Here is a 27,048-nt window from a genome sequence, read left to right as displayed (position 1 = left end):
ATCTGAAGCTTTTTTCTGACCTCGCCAAGGAGGTTATGTTTTTGCCGGCGTTTATCTGTTTGTGTTCAAGATAACGCGAAAAGTTGTGGACAGATTTTAACAAAATTTCCAGGAGTTGTTGGAAATGTGGAAAGGAAGAACTGATTTAATTTCGGTGGTGATCTGGATCACTGTTTGGATCCAGGAACTTTTGAAAGGCCTTGGCGGAGGTTTGTGCCCTCCGAGTGCTTTTTTAGTTCGCAGCTTTTTCCACCAACAATTTTCTCTTTCTGGGCTGTTTAGCAGGAGGAGGAAAAATAAACCGAGCCGGGTCGGGAAATCCGTCCTGCATTTTCTCAGCCATGAAGAAGCTTACCAAATATAAGGAATGAACAACTCCATTTGGGTCGGAACGTTTGGATTGTTCAGGGTTTTTATAGATTAACAGTAAACTGGGGGGTTTATATTTTTTATAACTATATTTTTTATTGTTCATGATTCCAAAATTTATAGATTACTATCAGGACTCGGAACCACTTCACCCAAAGTCAAAAAAATGTGTCTGAGCAAGATTATCTACCCCAGCTTTAATGTAAACAAAATACAGGTATCGACTCTAAATTATGATCCACCAAAAGAAATCAAGGACTATAATAAATGGAAATAGGATGCAGACAACATTAAATACTTAGGGGTAAAACTACTAAGATGTTTGAGGCTAATTATGGCCCACTGAGTATAACAATTAAATCTGATATAAAAAAATGGAATGCCATACCTTTTTTGGATTGATACTCTAGGACTGATTCAGTTAAATTACATATCCTCCCCTAATTACTATACTTATTCCAGTGTTTACACATACCCCAAAAATAATTTCTGGATAGATTGTTGTCAATATATATCTGGAAGGGGGAAAAAAATGGAGTCAAGTGTTAAAGTTTAAAACTAAAGAAAGATAAGGGAGGTCGCGCCCTCCCTTGTTTAAGAGATTACTATTGTGCTGCCCAGTTGAGACCATTAATATGTTTGTGCTCTCCAACTGACACTGCAGGATGGAAAGATGTGGAAGGGACAACAATTAAGACAATACCAATGAAAGGTCTATTAGGCGACATTAATCTGCAGGATAAACTTAGCTGACAAACCCATATCACATACTATGATCTCTGTTTGGAACGAAACAGTTAAAACTTGTGGTTTGGAAGACACTTCTAAATTTTTAGGGTGGTGTGTATATGATCCTTACTTTACCCCTAATTAATATGATGATAGATTTAAAAACTGGAGTTTAAAAGGCCTGACCAATTATCATTCATTTTTCCATAAGGGGCACTCCAAAGCTTAGAAAATCTGCAAAGAAACTACAAGTTTGGCTCTGTTGACTTCTTGAGGTATCTTCAGGTCAGACATTATTTTAAAAAAAGATCTAAAAGTGAGTTTAAACAAAATAGGCTTTGTTGATACATTTATATAATTAAATAAACCAGGAGCACACAAAAAAATTATATCTACCTTGTACAACAGCATCATGTGGTGTAAAAAGGACAACACTCGATATGTTAAAGTGAAGTTGGAAAAAGAAAGTTCTGTTGATCACAGAAAGTTGACAAAATGTAAGACCCAGTGGGTCACAACTGGGTCAAATGTGAATTCTGCTGGAAAAATATCATGAGATTCTTCATTAACCCTGTTCAGAAAAGTGTAGGGGCATGGGTGATGCTTGTTGGAAATGTGGCAGGAAGGGCGCCAACCATTTTCATGTGTTTTGGGACGGCCAAGTCATTCATAAATATTGGTTCAGAGTTTACGAACATATTGAAAATGTCCTTTTATTTGTTTTCCCTCTGACACCTTGTATCTGAGTAACACACCTGTGAATAGACTGACCTCTGGAGATACGAAACTTTTATTCATCCTGCTGGTCGCAAGTAAAAAGGCTCTTAGAAGGATATGGCTAAAACCTGAGCCACCAACAACTGAGGACTGGATTAACGTTGTACAAGAGATCCATACCATGAAAAAACTGTCCGTTTCCTTAACAGTGCAGAGAGACGCTTTCTACAAAATACATTCCAAGTGGTCAGAATATGTTAAGCTGGTTAGATCTGACTTTCTGTAAACACTGCTGCTTTACATTGTGGTCCACTGACTTAAATGCTCATGTAAATACTATGCCACACATGTTCAATGTTACAAATTGTATGTAAAAAATTATGAATGCAAAAATAATGTATAATGTAAACTGTACAATTGGATATGCATTCTTAATAAAAAGTTAATGTAAAAAAAGATGTGTGTGATCTGACCTGGTCGATGCCTCTGCACTGCAGGATGATCACCTCTAAGAGTTTGGCAGCGTGACACTCGGCGTCCTCGCCTGCATCCACTGTCAACACCTGCAACACGTACCAGTCCATAGCTTTACTATCAACCCACGGGGCATGCTGGAAAGAGCTTTTCTGACTGTGCCCAACCTTCTTGCACATGCTGTAGATGATCTCCAGGTGTTTTGGGTTGGACAGGAACATATCTGTATCCACGGTAACGTAGTTGTGAAGCAGAGGCATCATATCTGCAACATACATCCAGTCGTCAAACACAGCCATGGTATATGTTTCACCCCGGTTTTATTTTATTTATTTACTATTATTAATTAAACGTATGTCATTTATTTTCATTGTTCTATATTTAACTTATTGTAATCTGGACTGACTGTAAAAATGTTTGCATCCTTTTTTTTTCCCCGTAAAGGTTGCTACAATCAGTAATCAACTCTCTGAGCCTGACCAACTCAACATCCAGTTAGTGACGCTTCACTTTGCTACTTCCACACTCTGAATGAGAATGAAGTCCTAAAAAACTTCTACAAAACTCTAAACCTACTACTACCTGTGCACTTGATCCGGTCCCTACTGATGTCCTGCAGAACATTTCTCCTACAATCAAAGCTGCAGTGACCCATATTATCAACTCCTCTTTTGAATGTGGTGTCTTTCCCTCCGCACAGCTGGTCTCACTGGATCCGTTCTTATCATAACTGCAGTCTTCAGCCAAGTCTCACAGTTCCTTCATGAGATTCCTCCATATCAGTCTGGCTTTAGGTAAGGCCACGCCACTGAAACTGCTCTCCTGTCTTACTGATTCCCTCCGACCTGCCAGATCCAGTCCAGTCCTGGTCCTGCTGGACCTGTCTGCTGCTTCTGACCCAGCCAACCATCAGATTCTCCTCTCCACTCTCTGAGCTCAGCATCTCTGGATCTGTCCTCTCCTGGTCCACGTCCTACCTCACAGGAAGATCCTTCAGAGTATCCTGGTGAGGAGAAGTGTCCAGATCACATGAAAACAGGGGTGCCTCAGGGATCAGTGCTTGGTCCTCTTCTCTTTTCAATATAGACCTCTTCACTTGGTGCAGTCATAAGTTCTGATGGCTTCTCCTACCACTGTTACACTGTCGACACTCAGCTTTTCCTTTCCTTCCCACCAGACGACACAACGTTTCACTGAGAATATCAGCTTGTCTTGCTGATATCTCTGCATGGATGAAAGATCACCACCTTGAGCTCAATCTGTCCAAGACAGAGCTCATTGTCTGTCCAGCCAATCCTTCCTTACCTCTAAAGATGTGTGTGAAGCTTGACTCTATCACACTTGTTCCTACAACTGCTGGCTAGAATCTGGGTGTCATGGTGGATGACCAGTTGACCTTTAAGGTCCATGTTGCCTCGGTTCCCCGTACCTGCCAATGTGCTCTCTACAACATCAAGAGAATCAGACGTACCTGACAGAACACATGACACAGCTTTTGCTTCAGGCTCTGGTCATCTTACGCATCGATTACTGCAATTCCCTTCTGGCAGGTTGGCCCGGATGCTCTGTTAAACATCTGCAGATGATCCAGAACGTCACAGTACGTCTGGTTTTCAGCCAACCTAAATGGGCTCATGTCACTCTGCTGCTAATCGCACTTCACTGGATTCCAGTCGCAGCACACATCAAATTTAAAGCTTTGCTTCTGGCTTACAAAACAATAACTCGAACAGCTCCTGTCTACCTTCACTCTTTCATCGAGACCTACACTCCCTCTCCACAGCTATGTTCCACCAGTGAAAGACGCCTCTGTTACCACCACTATGTGAGACTAAATCACCATCCAGACTCTTTTCCTCTGTTGTGCCACGATGATGGAATGATCTCCCAAACTCTGTCTGCTCTGAAGAGTCCTTGTCTACTTTAAGAGCAAGCTGAAGACTCAGCTCTTCAAGGAGAACTTCAACACATAGTATCGCTGTATTTGTTGGAAAGTTGGAGAACTTAGCTCGTTTCTTTGCAACAAACATTATAGTATTCATTCTGCGGGAGGAGCCATAGGAGTCAGGTGCAATGGCTTGGTGCCTGTACATTAGGGTTTACCCCGGTGGATGAAAGGGTAGTTTCCCTCCGCCTCCGGGTGGGGGGACGGGTCCTGACTGTTGTCTGTGCTTATGCACCGAACAGCAGTTCAGAGTACCCACCCTTTCTGGAGTCCTTGGAGGGAGTGCTGGAGGGTGCTCCTTCTGGGGACTCCATAGTTCTGCTGGGGGACTTCAATGCTCACGTGGGCAATGACAGTGAGACCTGGAGGGGAGTGATTGGGAAGCATGGTCCCCCCCCTCTGAACCCAAATGGTGTTTTGTTATTGGACTTCTGTACTCGTCATGGATTGTCCATAACGAACACCATGTTCCAACATAAGAGTGTCCATATGTACACCTGGCATCAGGATTCCCTGGGCTGCAGTTCGATGATGGATTTTGTAGTCGTATCGTCGGACCTGCGGCCACATGCCTTGGACACTCGGGTGAAGAGGGGGGCGGAGCTTCAACTGATCACCACCTGGTGGTGAGTTGGCTCAGATGGTGGGGGAGGAAGCCGGTCAGATCTGGCAGACCCAAACGTGTTGTGAGGGTCTGCTGGGAACGTCTGGCTGAGTCCCCTGTCAGAGCGAGCTTCAACTCCCACCTTCAGCAGAGCTTCAAACATGTCCCGAGTGAGGCGGGGGACATTGAGTCCGAATGGGCTGTGTTCCGTGCCTCTATTGCTGAGGCGGCGGGCCGCTAACATCCAGTTAGTGACGCTTCACTTTGCTGTAAGGTTCACTTTGCTGTGGCTGTAAGGTTGTTGGTGCCTGTCGTGGCGGTAATCCCAGGACTCGTTGGTGGACACCAGCAGTGAGGGATGCCGTCAAGCTGAAGAAGGAGTCCTATCGGGCCTTCTTGGCCTGTGGGACTCTGGAGGCAGCTGATGGGTACCGACAGGCTAAGCGGCATGCGGCTTCGGCAGTCGCCAAGGCAAAAACTCGGGCATGGGAGGAGTTCGGCGAGGCCATGGAGAAAGACTTCCAGATGGCTTTGAGGAGATTCTGGTCCAGGGAGAAGCAATGCTCCATCAACACTGTGTACAGTGGAGATGGGGAGCTGCTGACCTCAACTCGGGACGTTGTGGGTCGGTGGAGGGAATACTTCGAAGACCTCCTCAATCCTACCAACATGTCTTCCGATGACGGAGCAGAGCTGGTGGACTCAGGGGTGGACTCTCCTATCTCTGGGGCGGAAGTCGCTGAGGTGGTCAAAAAGCTCCTTGGTGTCTCTGCAGCATCGCGTGGACAACCAGTCTACATGTGCTTTGTGTACCTGGAGAAGGCGTTTGACAGTGTCCCCTGGGGGCTCCTGTGGGGGGTACTCCGGGAGTATGGGGTACCGGACCCCCTTGTGCAAGCTGTCCGGTCCCTGTACGACAGGTGTCAGAGCTTGGTCCACATTGCCGGTAGTAAGTCAGATTCGTTTCCGGTGAGGGTTGGACTCCGCCAAGGCTGCCCTTTATCACCGATTCTGTTCATAACTTATATGGACAGAATTTCTAGGTGCAGCCGAGGTGTTGAGGGGATCCGACTTGGTGGCCTCAGGATTGGGTCCCTGCTTTTTGCAGATGACGTGGTCCTGTTGGCTTCATCTGGCCGTGATCTCCAGCTCTCGCTTGAGGGATTCACAGCCGGGTGTGAAGAGGCTGGGATGAGAATCAGCACCTCAAAATCTGAGACCATGGTCCTCAGCCGGAATAGGGTGGATTGCCCTCTCCGGGTCGGGAGTCAGGTCCTGCCTCAAGTGGAGGAGTTTAAATATCTCGGGGTCTTGTTCACGAGTGAGGGAAGGATGAAGCGTGAGATCGACAGACGGATCGGTGCGGCGTCTGCAGTAATGCAGACGCTGCACCAAGATCCCCCCGCAGAGTTGGTAAATGTGGCTGGGGAGAGGGAAGTCTGGGCTTCCCTGCTTAGGCTGCTGCCCCCGCGACCCGACCCCGGATAGACGGCAGAAAATGGATGGATGGTAATATTGTGGGGTGGAAAGGGAGAAAAACAAACAAATAAAAAGCCTGTAGCACTTCATGTAAGGATGTGCGTCCAACGGGACAGTCCACCAGCACCTTCCTATGATGTCCTCTACTTTTTGATTTCGTGCATGTGTTGTTCTCACTCAGATGTAAGTCACTTTGGATAAAAGTATCTGCTGAATGACTGTAGAATAGAATAGAATAGAATAGAATAGAATAGAATAGAATAGAATAATCTAGTATTAAAAGCAGCAGTGTTATTTCTGCTGCTGCTGAGTCAGAAATTTACATCAGAACCTTTCGCATAGTTTTAGCACATAGATCCAAGAGTGATGCTGTAGGAGTCTAAATCTGCATATGATCTGGTGTTCATCATGGACCAGGATCCCTGAAAACACCGCCCCACCCCACCCCCCCTCCTGATTCTTCCTTCTGCACGCGTGTCACCACATTATTTACATGTGTACAGCTATCAGTCCGATTGGTCCACATCACCCTGGTGATCATCTGGGAGGAAGGTGACGAGGAGAAAACTGGTGAAATGTTCTGCAGACTGATTTAATGTTGAAGTCGCTTTATAGGCTTTTTATATTTGTGTGAAAGGTTCTTATGCAAAGTTCTGACTCAACGGCAGACATAACATTAAAGTTTGATCTGAAGTAAAATTACATGTCTGAGGAGAATCATGACGCCGTACGGCTTCAGTTCCCCCCCTCACCCGTCTCTCCTGAACCAGAACCAGAACCAGTGTAGGTCTGGGTCAGAGTATGTGTGAGGGACCGCACGTCCTCCCTCAAGTTTGTTTTTTCATAAATCACAAACTTTGCATCAAACAGTGGCCTTCCTGTGTGGAGTCTGCATGTTCTTCCAGTGTGTGTGGGTTCTCTCCGGGTTCTACACCTTCCTCCCACCGCACAAAGACACGATGTTAGAAATAATTAGAGAAACAATTAACCTAAGAGTGAGTGTGAGCATGTATGGTCCTGTGATGGACTGACGACCTGTCCAGGAGTAAGCTGTCTCTCACCCAGTGATTACTGGGATAGACTCCAGCTTCCCTGAGACCACTAAGCAGTTAAAAAAATGGATGTACTTTGTAGATGTTTGCTGATGATGTCAACATCATACCTCGCCGTATGTGTCCTTGTCCTTAACATTGTGTGTGAACTAAATGCACCTCACTTGTAAACGTGAATCTGTGTGTGACCTTTCCCTTCTCGCTCTGTTGGACAGTGTCTGCAGGTACCTGTAAAGTAGTCAAAGCAGTCATGTTGGAAGACCTGATAGAGGACACTGAGCAGCTGCCACATCTGGGGGGAGATGGTCTGACAGGTGAGACCGAAAGCCAGAGACAGAATCTCCTCGTAGAACTCTGACAACAGGAAGCACAGCCAAACAGAAGGCAGGAGACTTAGATGACGAGGTGAAGAAGTGTACAGTTTGGACCCATGTAGGACATTTTCCTTTTTAAAATAATTTTTGAAGTAGAAGCTGCTGGAAGTGACTTCTGAAGAATCTGATCTACTTCAGGAAAAACCAATCCTTCATGAAACCAGTTTAAAGCTGGTACACAGACAGGAAGTTACTAGTCCACCCTGCATGGTGGTGGAAATGGTCCCACCACCATGCAGGGGTCTAAGACAGAGCTACCATCCTCAGATTTTAGTGTTTCCTTGATTCTAATGAAAAGATTCTCTTAAAACTTGTCATCTTATGTACCTGCCTGTTAATGAGACATTGATCTGGGTCAGGTGTGTTGCAGCAGGAAACACTGAAACCTGCAGGATGGTAGAACAGTCGGTGACCCCAGTAAGATCTGTCTTCTAGTGGTGAAATGGAGAATTTACAGACAAGAGTGTGTTTTCTGTTATTTACATGATCACATTTAAACCAGGTTTCCAGGGTCCATCGTCTTTCCAGTGATGGAGACAGCAGCTCCAGGTGAGCTGCTATTTCCCATGGAGCAGTGAAGGGGTCACATGACACAATCATATTGTGATCCAATCCAAGGTCAATGTTTGACTCATCTGCAAACTGCAATCCTGTGAGAATGGTAGCATCCAACCCATCAGGATCAGTGGTTAAAGGTTCTGTATTCATTAACTAGCTGGTAAACTTTAACACAGCATTTTAGTAACCAGACATTTATCAGATACCAGTTCCTGTGTGATGCAAATGGACTTCAGAAAAGCAGAGATGTGATGGTTTCAAACTGGTGCATAAAACTGGAATGAACAGATGTTGCTTTCAATATAATCGTCATTTTACTAAAGAAAAAACTTATTTTTGATATTTTCATTCAGATTGGATGATTTGTGTATTTTTGACCTCAATATGTTAATAAAGCACGTTATGGTGGGAAAAAAAACATCATACCATTTAAGTGAGGTTGTGGTGGGAAAGAGGAGGCCAGAGATGGCTGAAACAAGCAGATATTATCAGGTCCTGTCTGAGTGGTTACCTCTGGAACAAACCTGCCTCGGTCTGCTGAGTGTGATTTCTTATTGTCCAGGCAGAGTGAATAATACTGGTTAGTTCAGACTTTAAAAGGGTGAAACACACAACATGTGCCACCAACACACACCTGCCATACCTATGATGGGCTTCTGTAGGACCAGGCCGATCACCTGCAAACAGATCCCCTCCAGCTGCTGTGTGATCTGAGAAGACGAGAAGAAGACATCAGCCGATTCAAACCTTTCAGACGTAGACAGAGCTCCCGGTTAGATACCTCTTTATGATCCTCCATTACGGTGAGGATGGTGTCTATGGTGCTGAGGATGCCAAGAGCCATGACTGTTTTATCTTCGTTCTCCTCGTACTCCTCACTCTGAAGGACTCTGGTGAAGATCTCAGCCTGTTGAAACAGTTTTCTGTTAGAAATTCACCCCCTGGACTTCCACCAGAACTGTAAAGCCAAACATTAATTTACTGTAAACTCAAACTAGAATTAATGTGTGTAGTTTTCCCACCAAGTTGTGTGTCATGTCCACAGCAATGGTAGCCATGTCCTGGTTGTACTCGCAGATCATCTTCTGGATGACGTTGGTGAGATCGTCGTTTTCTGTCTCTTTGACCACATGAATCAATTCCTGCATCACTGGACGGATGTACGGCTGGATGTACATCTTAGCTGAGAACACACACGGTGCAGGTTAAAGCTCGGCTGTTTTCACTTCATCCTCCATCTTTTCCTCCCAGGAGAACACCATTCTCAGTTCAGTCGTACAAGGGCCACAGTCCAGCAGCTTTTCCATATGTCCCTGCTGCAACCCTACAGAACCTGATAGGCTGTTGGAGCCATTTAATTGGATTCAGGTGTGTTGAAGCAGGATTACACAGAAACACAGATGTCTTCTCTGGACCAAAGCACATCTGCTCCCATCCAGGGAAGACCTTGCAGATTTTAGCAGGACCATGCAGGACCACATCCTGATGGTGGAACAGGAGAACTGGTCTGCTGCAGTCCACACCTTTCACCAGTACAAACATCTGGAGCATCATGGAAGCAGAAATCCAGCAACAAGGTCCAGTAGAGCAGCTGGAATCCTGCATCAGACCAGAACGGTCCTTTCCTAAAACTCCAGCATCTGGTCTGCTCATTTTCCAGATGTCTACAGACATTAATAAAAGAGATGCTACACAATGCTAAACATCACTCTGGAACTAATTTTTTACACATGCTAACAGCTGTTAACAATGCCAAACATCACTCTGGAACTACTTTTTTACACATGCTAACAGCTGTTAACAATGCTAAACATCACTCTGGAACTACTTTTTTACACATGCTAACAGCTGTTAACAATGCCAAACATCACTCTGGAACTACTTTTTTACACATGTTAACAGCTGTTAACAATGCCAAACATCACTCTGGAACTACTTTTTTACACATGCTAACAGCTGTTAACAATGCCAAACATCACTCTGGAACTACTTTTTTACACATGCTAACAGCTGTTAACAATGCTAAACATCACTCTGGAACTACTTTTTTACACATGCTAACAGCTGTTAACAATGCTAAACATCACTCTGGAACTACTTTTTTTACACATGTTAACAGCTGTTAACAATGCCAAACATCACTCTGGAACTACTTTTTTACACATGTTAACAGCTGTTAACAATGCCAAACATCACTCTGGAACTACTTTTTTACACATGCTAACAGCTGTTAACAATGCCAAACATCACTCTGGAACTACTTTTTTACACATGCTAACAGCTGTTAACAATGCTAAACGTCACTCTGGAACTACTTTTTTACACATGCTAACAGCTGTTAACAATGCTAAACGTCACTCTGGAACTACTTTTTTACACATGCTAACAGCTGTTAACAATGCTAAACATCACTCTGGAACTACTTTTTTACACATGCTAACAGCTGTTAACAATGCTAAACGTCACTCTGGAACTACTTTTTTACACATGCTAACAGCTGTTAACAATGCTAAACATCACTCTGGAACTACTTTTTTACACATGCTAACAGCTGTTAACAATGCTAAACGTCACTCTGGAACTACTTTTTTACACATGTTAACAGCTGTTAACAATGCCAAACATCACTCTGGAACTACTTTTTTACACATGCTAACAGCTGTTAACAATGCTAAACATCACTCTGGAACTACTTTTTTACACATGTTAACAGCTGTTAACAATGCCAAACATCACTCTGGAACTACTTTTTTACACATGCTAACAGCTGTTAACAATGCTAAACATCACTCATAAACTACTTTTTTACACATGCTAACAGCTGTTAACAATGCTAAACATCACTCTGGAACTACTTTTTTACACATGCTAACAGCTGTTAACAATGCTAAACATCACTCTGGAACTACTTTTTTACACATGCTAACAGCTGTTAACAATGCTAAACATCACTCATAAACTACTTTTTTACACATGCTAACAGCTGTTAACAATGCTAAACATCACTCATAAACTACTTTTTTACACATGCTAACAGCTGTTAACAATGCTAAACATCACTCTGGAACTACTTTTTTACACATGCTAACAGCTGTTAACAATGCTAAACGTCACTCATAAACTACTTTATACAGATGTGTTGCTGCATCAGATTCACATTTTCCAGATTTCAGATGATAAAATGTTTCATTGACTATTATGTTGTTTACCTTCTACTGGGGAGAAAAGATGACCTGATCTAGGCTTATTTACACACACACAAACCAGACTTATTTACAACTAAGAGTTGTGTATTATTATGTTTAACACAACATGCTAATCCTCTCAGTAGCGGATGGAGGTTCAGAGTAATGGGCAGCTGCCTTCTCAGCAGTGTTTCTCTACAAACCTTGTTCCTGGTTGCTGACCAGCGTCTGCAGAGCGATGGCTGCCTCCACTTTGACGGGCATGTCCTTGTCTTCTATTAGATCCTGCTTCACTAACTCCACAGCATTCCTCAGCACCACGTTGTCATGGAAACGCAGTGGGCTGAAGCAGTGCAGTACCCAGCACGACTACCAGAACATAGAACACAGACAGGATTTATCTGAGACCTGTTATGATTCTGGACCCCATCCCAGTGAAGGCTGTCCTGAAGTTCTCTTGTTGGTTCTTTCAGATGCGAGTCAGAAACATGAGGACCATCTGAAAGAACCAAGACAAGAATTTCAAGTTCCTCCAGTTAAACTTCAAGACATCCCGTCTTAAGCAGTTCACAACAGGCTTAGTTAAGACCAGTTCAGAGATTTTACAGAACCCAGTTGTTTTTCTTTCCTGAGGAAAGTTTAACAGGATCTTTGAGGTTCTGAGAAACATCAAGCTGCCGCCTGCTGCTGAACAGACATCCGACACTTTGCTCTGTGGATTTACTGTCTGAGTTTGGAGTTTGTCAGAGGCTCTGTCCACCGCTCCTTGGAGTCCATCCACGCCTGACTGGTTCCTGTTGTGGGCCTGGATGAGTCTTGCTGCCTCCACCGTCCCTGTTCTCCTCACCTCTGGTGGAACGGGATGAATGTGGGGAACCTGCAGCATCTCCGCTATGACTCTCAAGCCTTCGGCTCGTCCTGCTACTGTCAGGTTTGGTCTGATGAACGCCAGGTTGTGTCAAACAAAACTTTCATCTAAAGAATTTCTTCTCTGGATTTGATCACAATGACGGAGTCTTCACGGTTCAGTTTTAAGTTCCTTCTGGACACCAACCTCTTGACTGGTGTGTCACCCAGTACGAATTTGCACCAGTATAAAAGCCCACAGAACTTATAAGATCAAAAACATGGAATAAATAAAACAACCAAAATAAAGAGGTTGTTTATATTTTATGAGGACATGAAACATGATCAGAGATAGAAAACATGAAACTGGAGCGCTTCTCCTATGATCTCACTAACACACTGATTCAACTTTTGTTTTCTCTTCTGACATAATGAGATAAAACTGGAACTGGAGTGTAAACATGGGTTGGCAGACCAGAGCAAATTACCAAATAAACCTTATGAAGAGCTGGTTACTTACCCGAGCCCTTAGGTAACCGTAAGGAGAGTTCAGCAATGGGAAGGCGTAGTTCTGTAGCATCTGCTCCATTTGGTCCCTGTACACCCGTTTCTGCAGGAAAAAAAAAACACATTAATGAATGTCTTTAGTGTATTTTACTTTCATCTTTTGAAGGGGTAAAGTAGTCCTGGGAACACTTAAAAAGAATCCTACAAAAAAGTAAAGTAATCCTAGGAACAATTAAAGTAATTCTACCCTGTTATCAAAACCAGATCCACAATGCTCCCAACATGACAACTGTTCCTTTAACTGTCTTCTTTCTCCAGCAGCTGCTCAGCCTCCCGCCACGCTGACTGCAGACATGTTGGCTTCCTGTTTTACTGAAAAGGTTGCTACCATCAGTAATCAGTTCTCTGAGCCTGACCAGCTCAGTCCACCACATCCAGCTAGTGGTGCCTCACTTTGCTCCTTCCGCTCTAAATGAAGTCTCTAAAGTTCTAGTCAGTAGTGGGTGTTGAGCTTCTAATCAACTCTAAAGCCACTAGCTGTCCTCTGGATCCGGTCCCTACCGACATCCTGCAGAGCATTCTACCTACAATCAAAGCTTCAGTGACCCATATTATCATCTCCTCTCTGGAGTTAACTTCCAGCAAGCTCGGGTCCCCCTGCTGCTGAAGACACCCACACTCAACCCAGTCCAGATCCACTGGTCAATCCTCAGTATCCTGGTGAGAAGTATGTAGACCACATGAAAACAGGGGAGCGTCAGGGATCGGTGCTCAACCCTCTTCTCTTTTCACGATATACCTATCACGATATATCACTCGGTGCAGTTAGAAGCTCTCATGGCTTCTCCTACCATTGCTACGCTGATGACACTCAGCTTTTCCTCTCCTTCCCACCAGACGACGTTTCACTGAGAATATGTGCTTGCCTTCCTGATATCTCTGCATGGATGAAGGATCGCTCAATCTGTCCAAGACAGAGCTCATTACCTGTCCAGCCAATCCTTCCTTTCCTCCACAGAGAAGCATGCAGTTCGACTCGTTCCTACGTCTGCTGCCTGGAATCTGGGTGTCATGGTGGATGACCAGTTGACCTTTAAGATCCAGGTTTGCCTCGGTCGCCCATACTTGCCAATTTGCTCTCTACCACATCAAGAGAATCCGACATACCTGACAGAACACATGACACAGTATGCAGGTCTGCCTGCATGCTCAGTTAAACCTCTGCAGATGATCCAGAACGCTGCAGCACATCTGGTCTTCAACCAGCCCAAAAAGGCTCATGTTACTCCACTGTTAATCACACCTAACTGGTTTCCAGTTGCAGAGCATCAAATTCAAAGCTCTGCTTTTGGTTTAAAAAACAGGAACACAAACAGCTCCTGTCTACCTTCACTCCAGAGCTACACTCCCTTTCCACAGTTACGCATTACCAGTGAGAAACGCCGAGCGTTACCATGACTACGTAGGACTAAATCTCTAGCCAGACTCTTTTCCTCTGTTGTCCGACGGGGGGGAAAGACCGGTAAACGATTTACTTTTATGAACAAGTTGAAGACTCAGCTGTTTAAGGAGTGTTTCTGCACTTAGTTTAACTCTATTTGTCAGAATAAGTTTGAAAGGTTTGTCCAGCTCTTTGGCACAACTAAGGACTGAATAAGCTGTGTGCACCTAAGCCAGAGATGATATTGTGTGATAAAATCATGTTCTTGTAGGAACAAAAATCCAAAACTGTAGTGCATGCAGCACTGCATGGCAACACCTGATCCAACTGGACTCAGCAGTCTGACCAGCACAGTCAGTTATGATGTCACTCCTGTTTGATTTCATGCTTGAGTTGTTCTCAATCTCAGATTTAAGTCACTTTGAGACAATCGTCTGCTAAATGACTGTGAAGCAGAACCAAACAGAACAGAATCCAGGAACATTATTTGGAACAAATAAAAGTAATCTTGGAATGAGTAAAGCAGCGTTTGCCCTGTGAATCCCTCCATCTAACTGGAAACTAGCAGAATCTTCATCTCCATGGAAACTAGCAGAACCTCCATCTTTGTGAAAACTAGCAGGGCCTTCATGATTTGTGTCAAATAAAAGCAGAGTCACAGGAGACACGTTGGCTGAGTTTCTGTCTACCGATGGGCTGTCTGTAGACATCTTATGGACCGTACTCACCTTCAGTAGGAGCTCAGCTAGAGCTCCAATACAGTGCAGCGCTCCGTCCTTCCTGCGGGGGTCAGCAGACGGGTCCATCAGGATCCGGTGGCAGAACTCCATTGTCTGAGGAAGAACCTGCCGAGAAGAAAGCAGGTGCTATGGGTTCTAAATGGAAAACTCCTGGAACAGAACAGACTAAAGGTTTCCAACCTCCTTCCTCTTACGAGCAGCTTTACACAGAAGGCTCTGAGCAGCCGTTACTGGGAGGGCATGGTCATCATACAGATCTGCAAAACACACACACACCAAAAGTGACGTTTGTTGTCTTTTTTCATGTCAATAAAGTTGAAACTGTAAGTCCCAGCAGGAAGTGAACACTCACTGAACTTCATGCGAATGTATTCATACGGATCCTCTTGCCACAAGCGCTCATCTTCATCTTTGTAGCACATCAGAGGGAAGATTACCTCCTGGCAGATGGCCTGGAAGACACAGTCACTTCACATCAAACTGCTTCTCTTTGTGTTTATAGACAAATATGATATTGTTGCTTCACAAAGAGAGTTTTACATGGTAACAGTCAGCTCTCCAACTATTTCTGGCATCTCAGTTACAGACTAGTAGAGTACTCGGAGAGCCAAGAACAATGTTAAAGAATCTTTTAAAAACTTCTTGGATCTAAACAGTGATCCGGATCACCACCAAAATGTAATCAGTTCTTCCTTTTTTTTTATATGTACAACAACTCCTGAAAATTTTATGAAAATCCGTCCATTAATTTTTTAATTATCTTAAACACAAACAGATATACAGAAATCCTATCCCTATCCCTAAGGGAGAGCCTGGTCACACTGCGGAGGAAACTCATTGTCTTATGTAGGTTCAAATTTTTCAATGTCTCTTTTCTTTCTTTCTGTTTTTGTTCATGTTAACTTTTGAATTGTACCATTTTGATACAATACTTTATTTTTAGACTTTGTACAACTATATCTATATTAATAAATTAAGAAATGTATCAATAAATGAGTCAACCGTAGTCAAGATAACACCAGCAACTATTCCCGAATTTTGCCCAGCATACGATTGCAATGACCCGCGAAACATTGAAAGCAGATCGTGTGGAATTACATTTCAAAAGGTTGAAAAATAGTTTATTAGATAAAAATAGATAAATCCAAATGCATCAATAAACAGTCAAACATGTTCGTATCAAATTTATTTTTATGTTTATTTATTCCCCTCCCTGAGCCGTCACCTTATCGTGGTGGAGGGGTTTGTGTGTCCCAAAGATCCTAGCAGCTATGTTGTCGGGGGCTTTATGCCCCTGGTAGGGTCACCCATGGAAAACAGGTGTCTAGGGGAGGAACTAGACTAAGTACGGCTCACAAGACCCCTATGATGAACACAAACTCGGGCATAAATTTTCCCTTGCCCGGACGCGGGTTACCGGGACCCCCCTCTGGAGCCAGGCCTGGAGGTGGGGTACGAGAGCGAGTGTCTGGGGGCCGGGTCTTCGCCCATGGGGCCCGGTCGGGCTCAGCCCGAAAGGGTTACATGGGCCCCGCCTCCCATGGGCTCACCATCTGCGGGAGGAGCCGTAGGGGTCGGGTGCAATGTGAGCTGGGTGGCAGCAAGGGGCGGGGACCCTGGCGGTCCGATCCCCGGCTGCAGAAGCTGGCTCTAGGGACGTGGAACGTCACCTCTCTGGTGGGGAAGGAGCCTGAGCTTGTGCGCGAGGTTGAGCGGTTCCGACTAGATATAGTTGGACTCACCTCGACGCATGGCTTGGGCTCTGGAACCAGAACCCTCGAGAGGGGCTGGACTTTCTTCCACTCTGGAGTTGCTCATGGTGAGAGGCGCCGAGCAGGTGTGGGCATTCTCATCAGCCCCCAGCTTGGTGCCTGCACGTTGGGGTTTACCCCGGTGGATGAAAGGGTAGTTTCCCTCCGCCTCCGGGTGGGGGGACGGGTCCTGACTGTTGTCTGTGCTTATGCACCGAACAGCAGTTCAGAGTACCCACCCTTTCTGGAGTCCTTGGAGGGAGTGCTGGAGGGTGACCTTCTGGGGACTCCATTGTTCTGCTGGGGGACTTCAATGCTCACGTGGGCAATGACAGTGAGACCTGGAGGGGAGTGATTGGGAGGCATGGTCCCCCCCCTCTGAACCCAAATGGTGTTTTGTTATTGGACTTCTGTGCTCGTCATGGATTGTCCATAACGAACACCATGTTCCAGCATAAGAGTGTCCATATGTACACCTGGCATCAGGATTCCCTGGGCCGCAGTTCGATGATCGATTTTGTAGTCGTATCGTCGGACCTGCGGCCACATGCCTTGGACACTCGGGTGAAGAGGGGGGCGGAGCTTCAACTGATCACCACCTGGTGGTGAGTTGGCTCAGATGGTGGGGGAGGAAGCCGGTCAGATCTGGCAGGCCCAAACGTGTTGTGAGGGTCTGCTGGGAACGTCTGGCTGAGTCCCCCGTCAGAGTGAGCTTCAACTCCCACCTTCAGCAGAGCTTCAACCATGTCCCGAGTGAGGCGGGGGACATTGAGTCTGAATGGGCTGTGTTCCGTGTCTCTATTGCTGAGGCGGCCGGCCGGAGCTGTGGCTGTAAGGTCGTTGGTGCCTGTCGTGGCGGTAATCCCAGGACTCGTTGGTGGACACCAGCAGTGAGGGATGCCGTCAAGCTGAAGAAGGAGTCCTATCGGGCCTTCTTGGCCTGTGGGACTCTGGAGGCAGCTGATGGGTACCGGCGGGCTAAGCGGCATGCGGCTTCGGCTGTTGCCGAGGCAAAAACTCGGGCATGGGAGGAGTTCGGCGAGGCCATGGAGAAAGACTTCCGGACGGCTTCGAGGAGATTCTGGTCCACCATCCGGCGGCTCAGGAGGGGGAAGCAGTGCTCCATCAACACTGTGTACAGTGGAGATGGGGAGCTGCTGACCTCAACTCGGGACGTTGTGGGTCGGTGGAGGGAATACTTCGAAGACCTCCTCAATCCTACCAACACGTCTTCCGATGAGGAAGCAGAGCTGGGGGACTCAGGGGTGGACTCTCCTATCTCTGGGGCTGAAGTCGCTGAGGTGGTCAAAAAGCTCCTTGGCGGCAAGGCCCCAGGGGTGGATGAGATCCGCCCGGAGTTCCTTAAGGCTCTGGATGCTGTGGGGCTGTCCTGGCTGACACGCCTCTGCAGCATCGCGTGGACATCGGGGGCAGTACCGCTGGACTGGCAGACTGGGGTGGTGGTCCCCCTTTTTAAGAAGGGGGACAGGAGGGTGTGTTCCAATTACAGGGGAATCACACTCCTCAGCCTCCCTGGTAAGGTCTATTCAGGGGTCCTGGAGAGGAGGGTCCGCCGGATAGTCGAATCTCGGATTGAGGAGGAGCAGTGTGGTTTTCGTCCTGGTTGCAGAACAGTGGACCAGCTCTATACCCTCTCTGGGGTCCTGGGGGGGGCATGGGAGTTTGCCCAACCAGTCTACATGTGTTTTGTGGACCTGGAGAAGGCATTCGACCGTGTCCCCTGGGGGCTCCTGTAGGGGGTACTCCGGGAGTATGGGGTACCGGACCCCCTTGTACGAGCTGTCCGGTCCCTGTACGACAGGTGTCAGAGCTTGGTCCGCATTGCCGGTAGTAAGTCGGATTCGTTTCCAGTGAGGGTTGGACTCCGCCAAGGCTGCCCTTTATCACCGATTCTGTTCATAACTTATATGGACAGAATTTCTAGGCGCAGCCGAGGTGTTGAGGGGATCCGGCTTGGTGGCCTCAGGATTGGGTCCCTGCTTTTTGCAGATGACGTGGTCCTGTTGGCTTCATCTGCTCTAGCTCTCGCTTGAGTGATTTGCGGCCGAGTGTGAAGCCGCTGGAATAAGAATCAGCACCTCCAAATCTGAGACCATGGTCCTTAGGCGGAATAGGGTGGATTGCCCAGAGAAGTCTGGGCTTCCTTGCTTAGGCTGCTGCCCCCGCGACCTGACCCCGGATAAGCGGCAGAAGATGGATGGATGGCTGTTAGTTGATAGATGAAAAAAATTATTGCAGTTTTAGCTACCTATGTGAAAAAATGCGTTTATGAAAATGATGTTGCTTTCAGATTCAGCTTTTTCTTAATTTTTATTCCTTTAACTGGAACGATGCAGCATCTGTCTTACTCTTCCTGATCCTAGTGAAACGGTGTCATGGGGACCTTCTGGAAACAGTTTAAAGCAGCCGTGCTGACCTGCATGTGTGGTTTCATGTGTTTCCAGGTCAGGGAGTGAGACAGCGACTGGTTTAAGTAGTTCAGGCTCTGCTGCAGGACACGAGGGGTGACGTAGGCCTTCTGTCGGTGCTGGTGCACAACCTTCAGCAGAACCTGGACAGAAACAGGACAGAGCTGAGAGGCAAAGCTGCCGAGAGCCAGCATGTGTAGATTATCTTAGACACAGCTTACTTGTTGTATTCCTACTGCGTACGTCCTGAGGAAGAAGTCTGCAAACTCGTAGTATTCCTTCGTCACGTTTCCAGGACTTCCGTACCTGCAGCAGGATCAGGATCAGGAGGATGGAAGCTAACACTGCGCTAACCTGCAGTCTGCACTCACCGCTCAAAGAGCCTGGTGATGATGCGCAATGCCCACTTCTTACACTTCCACCATGCCAGCTCAGGGCGATCGTCCTCATCCACCTCCAGCGTCTCCTGGCAAACAAAAAGGACTTCAGATTTTGGGACAAACAGAACAAATCTTTCAGTTTTATTCACCTCAGACAAAGTTTGGATCAAAGAAGGATCCAGAAAGTTTATTCTACCTGGTGGAGATGATGGACTCACCACACCTTGAGAACGTTTTAATATACAAATGAGGAAAAAGACCTTGGTCAGCTGTGCTTGATATAAGCATCAGTTCCAAACAAAATGGGAAGTAAAGCAAGTTGAGGAAGCTGAGAAGTATTCAATGGAAATACATCAAAACATGATGACAGAAAGCCGAAGGGAACATGACTAAAACAGAAAAGATACAAAAGAGCAGGCGGACGTAAAGAGTCCACAGGTTCCTGATTGGATGGTGGAAGAGTGGACTGTGGAAGGTTGGATGGGGAACGGGGGGATCCCGCTGACCTGATTGATGAATGGTTACTTTATTAATGAGATAAGGATCCAGAGCAGCCAGCTGGTAAATTAAGCTTGTTAAGGAGGTGAATCCATCATTTTACCAGGAGACCTGAAGGTTCTTCATGGTTCATCAGAAATCTACTTTCACCACTGAAAAGCAAAGCATCTTCTTACAGCAGGGACGTCTCTGTCCATCACTGCCCGCAGAATTTCCATCCACTGGGTCATCACTGTGTTATTGATCAGCTGGAGAGGCAGCGAATACTGCAGGAAGATAGTCATCTTCAATATTATTATCATCATTATTATAATCATTATCACGATTATCATTATCGCCACTGTCATTATTATCGTCCTTACATTTATCATTTACAGTCATTACTGTAAGTGCATCATTATCACCATTATAATTATCATTATCATCCAGGTTTTTACATGAGGTTTTAATTCCTCCTTAATCAGAATATTTAAAAAAATTACCATGTGAACACATAATTCAAAATCAAGCTCAATTCCAAAGATAGTTACGAGCTCGGCAGGAAACTGAGTTTGTTTTTTCCGGTAGACGTAAATACGTTACATCCACCCCCAGTCCAATCAGAACCCTTCACAACCCACCGGTCAAAAGTAGAATTTGGTAAAGGCAAATAACTGTGTTTTCCAGGTAAAACTCAATTCGGAATTACTATTTCCATGTGAAGGAAAATACTTTTATTCATCAATCCATCCATTCATCTTCTGCCGCTTATCCGGGGTTGGGTCGCGGGGGCAGCAGCCTAAGCAGTGAAGCCCAGACTTCCCTCTCCCCAGCCACATTTGCCAACTCTGCGGGGGGATCCCGAGGCGTTCTCAGGCCAGCCGAGAGATATAATCCCTCCAGCGTGTCCTGGGTCTTCCCCGGGGTCTCCTCCCAGAGGGACGTGCCTGGAACACCTCACCAGGGAGGTCCAGGAGGCATCCTGACCAGATGCCCGAGCCACCTCAACTGGTTCCTCTCGATGCGGAGGAGCAGCGGCTCTACTCTGATCTCCTCCCGGATGACCGAGCTCCTCACCCTATCTCTAAGGGAGAGCCCGGCCACCCTGCGGAGGAAACTCATTTCAGCCGCCTGTATACGAGATTTCTGCCGACTTTCTGCGAGCAATGCGGACCAAGCTCTGACACCTGTCGTACAGGGGCCGGACAGCTCGCACAAGGGGGTCCGGTACCCCATACTCCCGGAGTACCCCCCACAGGAGCCCCCGGGGGACACGGTCGAACGCCTTCTCCAGGTCCACAAAGCACATGTAGACTGGTTGGGCAAACTCCCATGCCCCCTCCAGGACCCCAAAGAGGGTATAGAGCTGGTCCACTGTTCCGCGACCAGGACGAAAACCACACTGCTCCTCCTCAATCCGGGATTCGACTATCCGGTGGACCCTCCTCTCCAGGACCCCTGAATAGACCTTACCAGGGAGGCTGAGGAGTGTGATTCCCCTGTAATTGGAACACACCCTCCGGTCCCCCTTCTTAAAAAGGGGGACCACCACCCCAGTCTGCCAGTCCAGCGGTACTGCCCCCGATGTCCACGCAATGCTGCAGAGACGTGTCAGCCAGGACAGCCCCACAGCATCCAGAGCCTTAAGGAACTCCGGGCGGATCTCATCCACCCCCGGGGCCTTGCCGCCAAGGAGCTTTTTGACCACCTCATCGACTTCAGTCCCAGAGATAGGAGAGTCCACCCCTGAGTCCACCAGCTCTGCTCCCTCATCGGAAGACGTGTTGGTAGGATTGAGGAGGTCTTCGAAGTATTCCCTCCACCGACCCACAACGTCCCGAGTTGAGGTCAGCAGCTCCCCACCTCCACTGTACACAGTATTGATGGAGCACTGCTTCCCCCTCCTGAGCCGCCGGATGGTGGACCAGAATCTCCTCGAAGCCGTCCGGAAGTCTTTCTCCATGGCCTCGCCGAACTCCTCCCATGCCCGAGTTTTTGCCTTGGCGACAGCCGAAGCCGCATGCCGCTTAGCCTGTCGGTACCCATCAGCTGCCTCCAGAGTCCCACAGTCCAAGAAGGCCCGATAGGACTCCTTCTTCAGCTTGACAGCATCCCTCACTGCTGGTGTCACTTTTGTTCAGAATTATGTAATTCTGAATATAATAAATTCCAAATGAAGAACATAATGTAACCATAGCTAGTTGTCATGATGTGGTTTGTGCTGTGCCTTAGTTTCAGGTTTCCTGTTTTATTTTGTAGTTTTTCCTGTTTGGTTCCCTTGTTTGTTGTTTAGCTTTTTTGATTTCCTGTTCATTCCATTCACCTGGTCTTGTTTGGTTCCCCAGTGTATTTATACCCCTCAGTTTTAGTTCTTCGTTGCTGGATCATTTTGTTGCGCTAGTTGTTTGTTGTAGTCCCTGGAGATCCTGAGTTAAAATAAACCTACTGAAATCTGCATCCCTGTTCCCTCATCTCTGCATTTGGGTCCACACCTTCACCTTCCTCACCGCCATCTTATGACAGCTAGTCTCATATTGATTATCATCATTTTCATCATCAGAATTATGATTATCATTTTCATCATTATCATCATGTTGCAGTTGACCAATAACCAATAATCAGATTACCTGTGTTCACACTCTCACCTGTACGAGAGCATGGAAGATCTTAAGGATCTGTTTCTGGATGAGGACGGAGAAGATGGTGGCGTCTGGCATCAGTTGACTGATGAGCTGTTGAATTCTGGGTAAGAATATCTGCATGGCCGCCAGCAGTGGCTCCCTCTCATCAGCCTTCCTGTATCTATGTAACACACGCACAAACACAAATGTAAAAACAAGAACCAGGAAAAATCATTTAAAAATATCATATTTTCTGATAAATATCTGTTTCTGTAAACATCAGCTCGACCAGCTTGTTAGGAAGTTAACAAACTGCCACGATCCGGATGAGGAGGATGCTGTGATACCTGGATCGCTAGAGCCTAGCCTCAGTCGAAGACATAGTAAAAAAAAAGAAACATGTCACCTGGAGCAGCCATCAGCTTCATTGGAATAGTCAGAATTAAAACTTGCTCATGTTTTAGTCTGACATTGATGCTCCGTTGAAACCAAAGATCAGATGATTTGAATTTAATAATGGTTCATAAATCACAAAATAATTGGTGAAGGGGTTGATATGTTAAACCAGTACCACCTGTGGTACATGTACACAGCTACCAGGTTAGACCTAACCTCTGTAAACCAACTCCGACCCTTGACAACTAATGAGTGCAGACCTTGCTTTCTCCCAAGGAAAGTCACAACAGGGACTTAGTTGCGAGCATATGTCCATCCATGAGATAATGTAAGCCATGTGTTTGCACTGCTCATCATCTATTGATGCCACCATGAAGTTGACCATGTTGTTCAGATGATGAACTGTTTTTTATGGCTCTAATGGCGTGATTATAGGTTTGTGTATATACTTCATGACTTTCACATGGGTTCAGACCTGTCCTTGTCTAAGACCTAAACCACAAACTTCCTGTCTTTTCTGTCCTCCTGGTTTAGTCTCCACCTCCTGGATTGACGCTCAGAGCGAGGGAATCAAACTCACCACTGTACGCCAGTTACTCACTCGTATGTTTTGACCAGCTGGTAAAGAGCCAGCAAGCTGCCGTACCAGCTGCCGCTGTTCTGAGACTGCAGATACATGCTGATCTTGTCCACAACAGCGGTCCAGCGGCCAGGGAAGTCGTGTTTGATGATCACTCTCAGACACATGGTTAGCTGTGCGCTACAGACATAAAAGGATCATTCAGAAACCCAGCGGGATCTAACAATCCAGAAAGATCTAGAGAACAAGCTCCTCAGAATACCGTATAGATTCTGGACAGCGGATGATCCCCTCCACGATGTGCTCCCTGATCTGCTGCCGGTCGTTCTCATGAATGTTAAAGGGAAACACAACCTCACCCACAGACGGTTCCCGATCTTGCCAGTACTGGCTCACCATATTCTTCAGGTAGATGGCCGCTGAACAAGCACACACACACACACACACACACACACACACACACACACACACACACACACACAATCAGTAAGGCATCCATGTACAGGTGACATAATTCTGCAGTTTCCTTCTGACTGATAAACCAGGATCAATATATTCATGTTGTAAATAGAAAACATCTAAATAATTGGAACATCCTCTATGGACCACAGGGCCTCCATCTGTCTGTCTCCTGAGACGTCCTCCGTCTCCACCTCCAGCCTGTCTGTCTCCTGAGACCTCGTCTGTCTCCACCTCCAGCCTGTCTGTCTCCTGAGACCTCGTCTGTCTCCACCTCCAGCCTGTCTGTCTCCTGAGACCTCGTGTGTCTCCACCTCCAACCTGTCTGTCTCCTGAGACCTCGTCTGTCTCCACCTCCAGCCTGTCTGTCTCCTGAGACCTCGTCTGTCTCCACCTCCAGCCTGTCTGTCTCCTGAGACCTCGTCTGTCTCCACCTCTAGCCTGTCTGTCTCCTGAGACCTCGTCTGTCTCCACCTAGAGCCTGTCTGTCTCCTGAGACATCGCCTGTCTCCACCTCTAGCCTGTCTGTCTCCTGAAACCTCGTCTGTCTCCACCTCCAGCCTGTCTGTCTCCTGAGACATCGTCTGTCTCCACCTCCAGCCTGTCTGTCTCCTGAGACCTCGTCTGTCTCCACCTCCAGCCTGTCTGTCTCCTGAGACGTTCTCCGTCTCCACCTCCAGCCAGTCTGTCTCCTGAGACCTCGTCTGTCTCCACTTCCAACCTGTCTGTCTCCTAAGACGTCCTCCGTCTCCACCTCCAGCCTGTCTGTCTCCTGAGACGTCCTCCGTCTCCACCTCCAGCCTGTCTGTCTCCTGAGACCTCGTCTGTCTCCACCTCTAGCCTGTCTGTCTCCTGAGACGTCCTCCGTCTCCACCTCCAGCCTGTCTGTCTCCTGAAACCTCGTCTGTCTCCACCTCCAGCCTGTCTGTCTCCTGAGACGTCCTCTGTCTCCACCTCCAGCCTGTCTGTCTCCTGAGACATCGTCTGTCTCCACCTCCAGCCTGTCTGTCTCCTGAGACCTCGTCTGTCTCCACCTCCAGCCTGTCTGTCTCCTGAGACGTTCTCCGTCTCCACCTCCAGCCTGTCTGTCTCCTGAGACCTCGTCTGTCTCCACTTCCAACCTGTCTGTCTCCTAAGACGTCCTCCGTCTCCACCTCCAGCCTGTCTGTCTCCTGAGACGTCCTCCGTCTCCACCTCCAGCCTGTCTGTCTCCTGAGACATCGTCTGTCTCCACCTCCAACCTGTCTGTCTCCTGAGACCTCGTCTGTCTCCACCTCTAGCCTGTCTGTCTCCTGAGACCTCGTCTGTCTCCACCTCCAGCCTGTCTGTCTCCTGAGACATCGCCTGTCTCCACCTCCAGCCTGTCTGTCTCCTGAGACCTCGTCTGTCTCCACCTCTAGCCTGTCTGTCTCCTGAGACCTCGTCTGTCTCCACCTCCAGCCTGTCTGTCTCCTGAGACATCGCCTGTCTCCACCTCCAGCCTGTCTGTCTCCTGAGACATCGTCTGTCTCCACTTCCAACCTGTCTGTCTCCAAAGACGTCCTCCGTCTCCACTTCCAACCTGTCTGTGTCCTGAGACGTCCTCCGTCTCCACTTCCAACCTGTCTGTCTCCTGAGACGTCCTCCGTCTCCACCTCTAGCCTGTCTGTCTCCTGAGACGTCCTCCGTCTCCACCTCCAGCCTGTCTGTCTCCTGAGACATCGTCTGTCTCCACCTCTAGCCTGTCTGTCTCCTGAGACCTCGTCTGTCTCCACCTCTAGCCTGTCTGTCTCCTGAGACATCGTCTGTCTCCACCTCTAGCCTGTCTGTCTCCTGAGACCTCGTCTGTCTCCACCTCTAGCCTGTCTGTCTCCTGAGACCTCGTCTGTCTCCACCTCCAGCCTGTCTGTCTCCTGAGACATCGTCTGTCTCCACCTCTAGCCTGTCTGTCTCCTGAGACCTCGTCTGTCTCCACCTCCAGCCTGTCTGTCTCCTGAGACATCGCCTGTCTCCACCTCTAGCCTGTCTGTCTCCTGAAACCTCGTCTGTCTCCACCTCCAGCCTGTCTGTCTCCTGAGACGTCCTCTGTCTCCACCTCCAGCCTGTCTGTCTCCTGAGACATCGTCTGTCTCCACCTCTAGCCTGTCTGTCTCCTGAGACCTCGTCTGTCTCCACCTCTAGCCTGTCTGTCTCCTGAGACATCGTCTGTCTCCACCTCTAGCCTGTCTGTCTCCTGAGACCTCGTCTGTCTCCACCTCTAGCCTGTCTGTCTCCTGAGACCTCGTCTGTCTCCACCTCCAGCCTGTCTGTCTCCTGAGACATCGTCCGTCTCCACCTCTAGCCTGTCTGTCTCCTGAGACCTCGTCTGTCTCCACCTCCAGCCTGTTTGTCTCCTGAGACATCGCCTGTCTCCACCTCTAGCCTGTCTGTCTCCTGAAACCTCGTCTGTCTCCACCTCCAGCCTGTCTGTCTCCTGAGACGTCCTCTGTCTCCACCTCCAGCCTGTCTGTCTCCTGAGACATCGTCTGTCTCCACCTCCAGCCTGTCTGTCTCCTGAGACATCGTCTGTCTCCACCTCTAGCCTGTCTGTCTCCTGAGACCTCGTCTGTCTCCACCTCCAGCCTGTCTGTCTCCTGAGACGTCCTCTGTCTCCACCTCCAGCCTGTCTGTCTCCTGAGACCTCCTCTGTCTCCACCTCTAGCCTGTCTGTCTCCTGAGACGTTCTCCGTCTCCACCTCCAGCCTGTCTGTCTCCTGAGACCTCGTCTGTCTCCACCTCTAGCCTGTCTGTCTCCTGAGACGTTCTCCGTCTCCACCTCCAGCCTGTCTGTCTCCTGAGACCTCGTCTGTCTCAACTTCCAACCTGTCTGTCTCCTAAGACGTCCTCCGTCTCCACCTCCAGCCTGTCTGTCTCCTGAGACGTCCTCCGTCTCCACCTCCAGCCTGTCTGTCTCCTG

General features: G+C 47.5%; 1 protein-coding gene across 2 annotated transcripts in view; it reads right to left on the bottom strand.

Moving 5' to 3' along the window:
- ipo8 (importin 8) overlaps positions 1 to 27,048 on the bottom strand; it is a gene marked incomplete at its 3' end in the record, with an annotated part of 89,998 nt that overhangs the window by 52,645 nt on the left and 10,305 nt on the right. The window contains exons 3-20 of one of the 2 annotated variants that reach the window (XM_079262939.1): positions 23,917 to 24,073; positions 23,676 to 23,834; positions 22,703 to 22,859; positions 20,255 to 20,344; positions 19,572 to 19,666; positions 19,422 to 19,506; positions 19,209 to 19,343; positions 15,373 to 15,472; positions 15,201 to 15,277; positions 15,009 to 15,125; positions 12,853 to 12,942; positions 11,690 to 11,855; positions 9,324 to 9,484; positions 9,083 to 9,208; positions 8,936 to 9,011; positions 7,598 to 7,723; positions 2,457 to 2,554; positions 2,289 to 2,378 (exon numbers count right to left, since the gene is read on the bottom strand). In XM_079262939.1, coding sequence (XP_079119065.1) covers positions 2,289 to 2,378; positions 2,457 to 2,554; positions 7,598 to 7,723; positions 8,936 to 9,011; positions 9,083 to 9,208; positions 9,324 to 9,484; positions 11,690 to 11,855; positions 12,853 to 12,942; positions 15,009 to 15,125; positions 15,201 to 15,277; positions 15,373 to 15,472; positions 19,209 to 19,343; positions 19,422 to 19,506; positions 19,572 to 19,666; positions 20,255 to 20,344; positions 22,703 to 22,859; positions 23,676 to 23,834; positions 23,917 to 24,073 — 2,105 coding nt within the window. The remainder of the gene's footprint in view (positions 1 to 2,288; positions 2,379 to 2,456; positions 2,555 to 7,597; positions 7,724 to 8,935; positions 9,012 to 9,082; positions 9,209 to 9,323; positions 9,485 to 11,689; positions 11,856 to 12,852; positions 12,943 to 15,008; positions 15,126 to 15,200; positions 15,278 to 15,372; positions 15,473 to 19,208; positions 19,344 to 19,421; positions 19,507 to 19,571; positions 19,667 to 20,254; positions 20,345 to 22,702; positions 22,860 to 23,675; positions 23,835 to 23,916; positions 24,074 to 27,048) is intronic. The other variant, XM_079262940.1, reaches the window with a different exon arrangement.

The sequence above is a fragment of the Telmatherina bonti genome (assembly GCF_933228915.1).
Source record: "Telmatherina bonti genome assembly, chromosome: 23".
NCBI lineage: Eukaryota > Metazoa > Chordata > Actinopteri > Atheriniformes > Telmatherinidae > Telmatherina > Telmatherina bonti.
The sequence above is the reverse complement of the archived record's forward strand: the minus strand, read 5'-3'. Positions and strand labels throughout refer to the sequence as shown.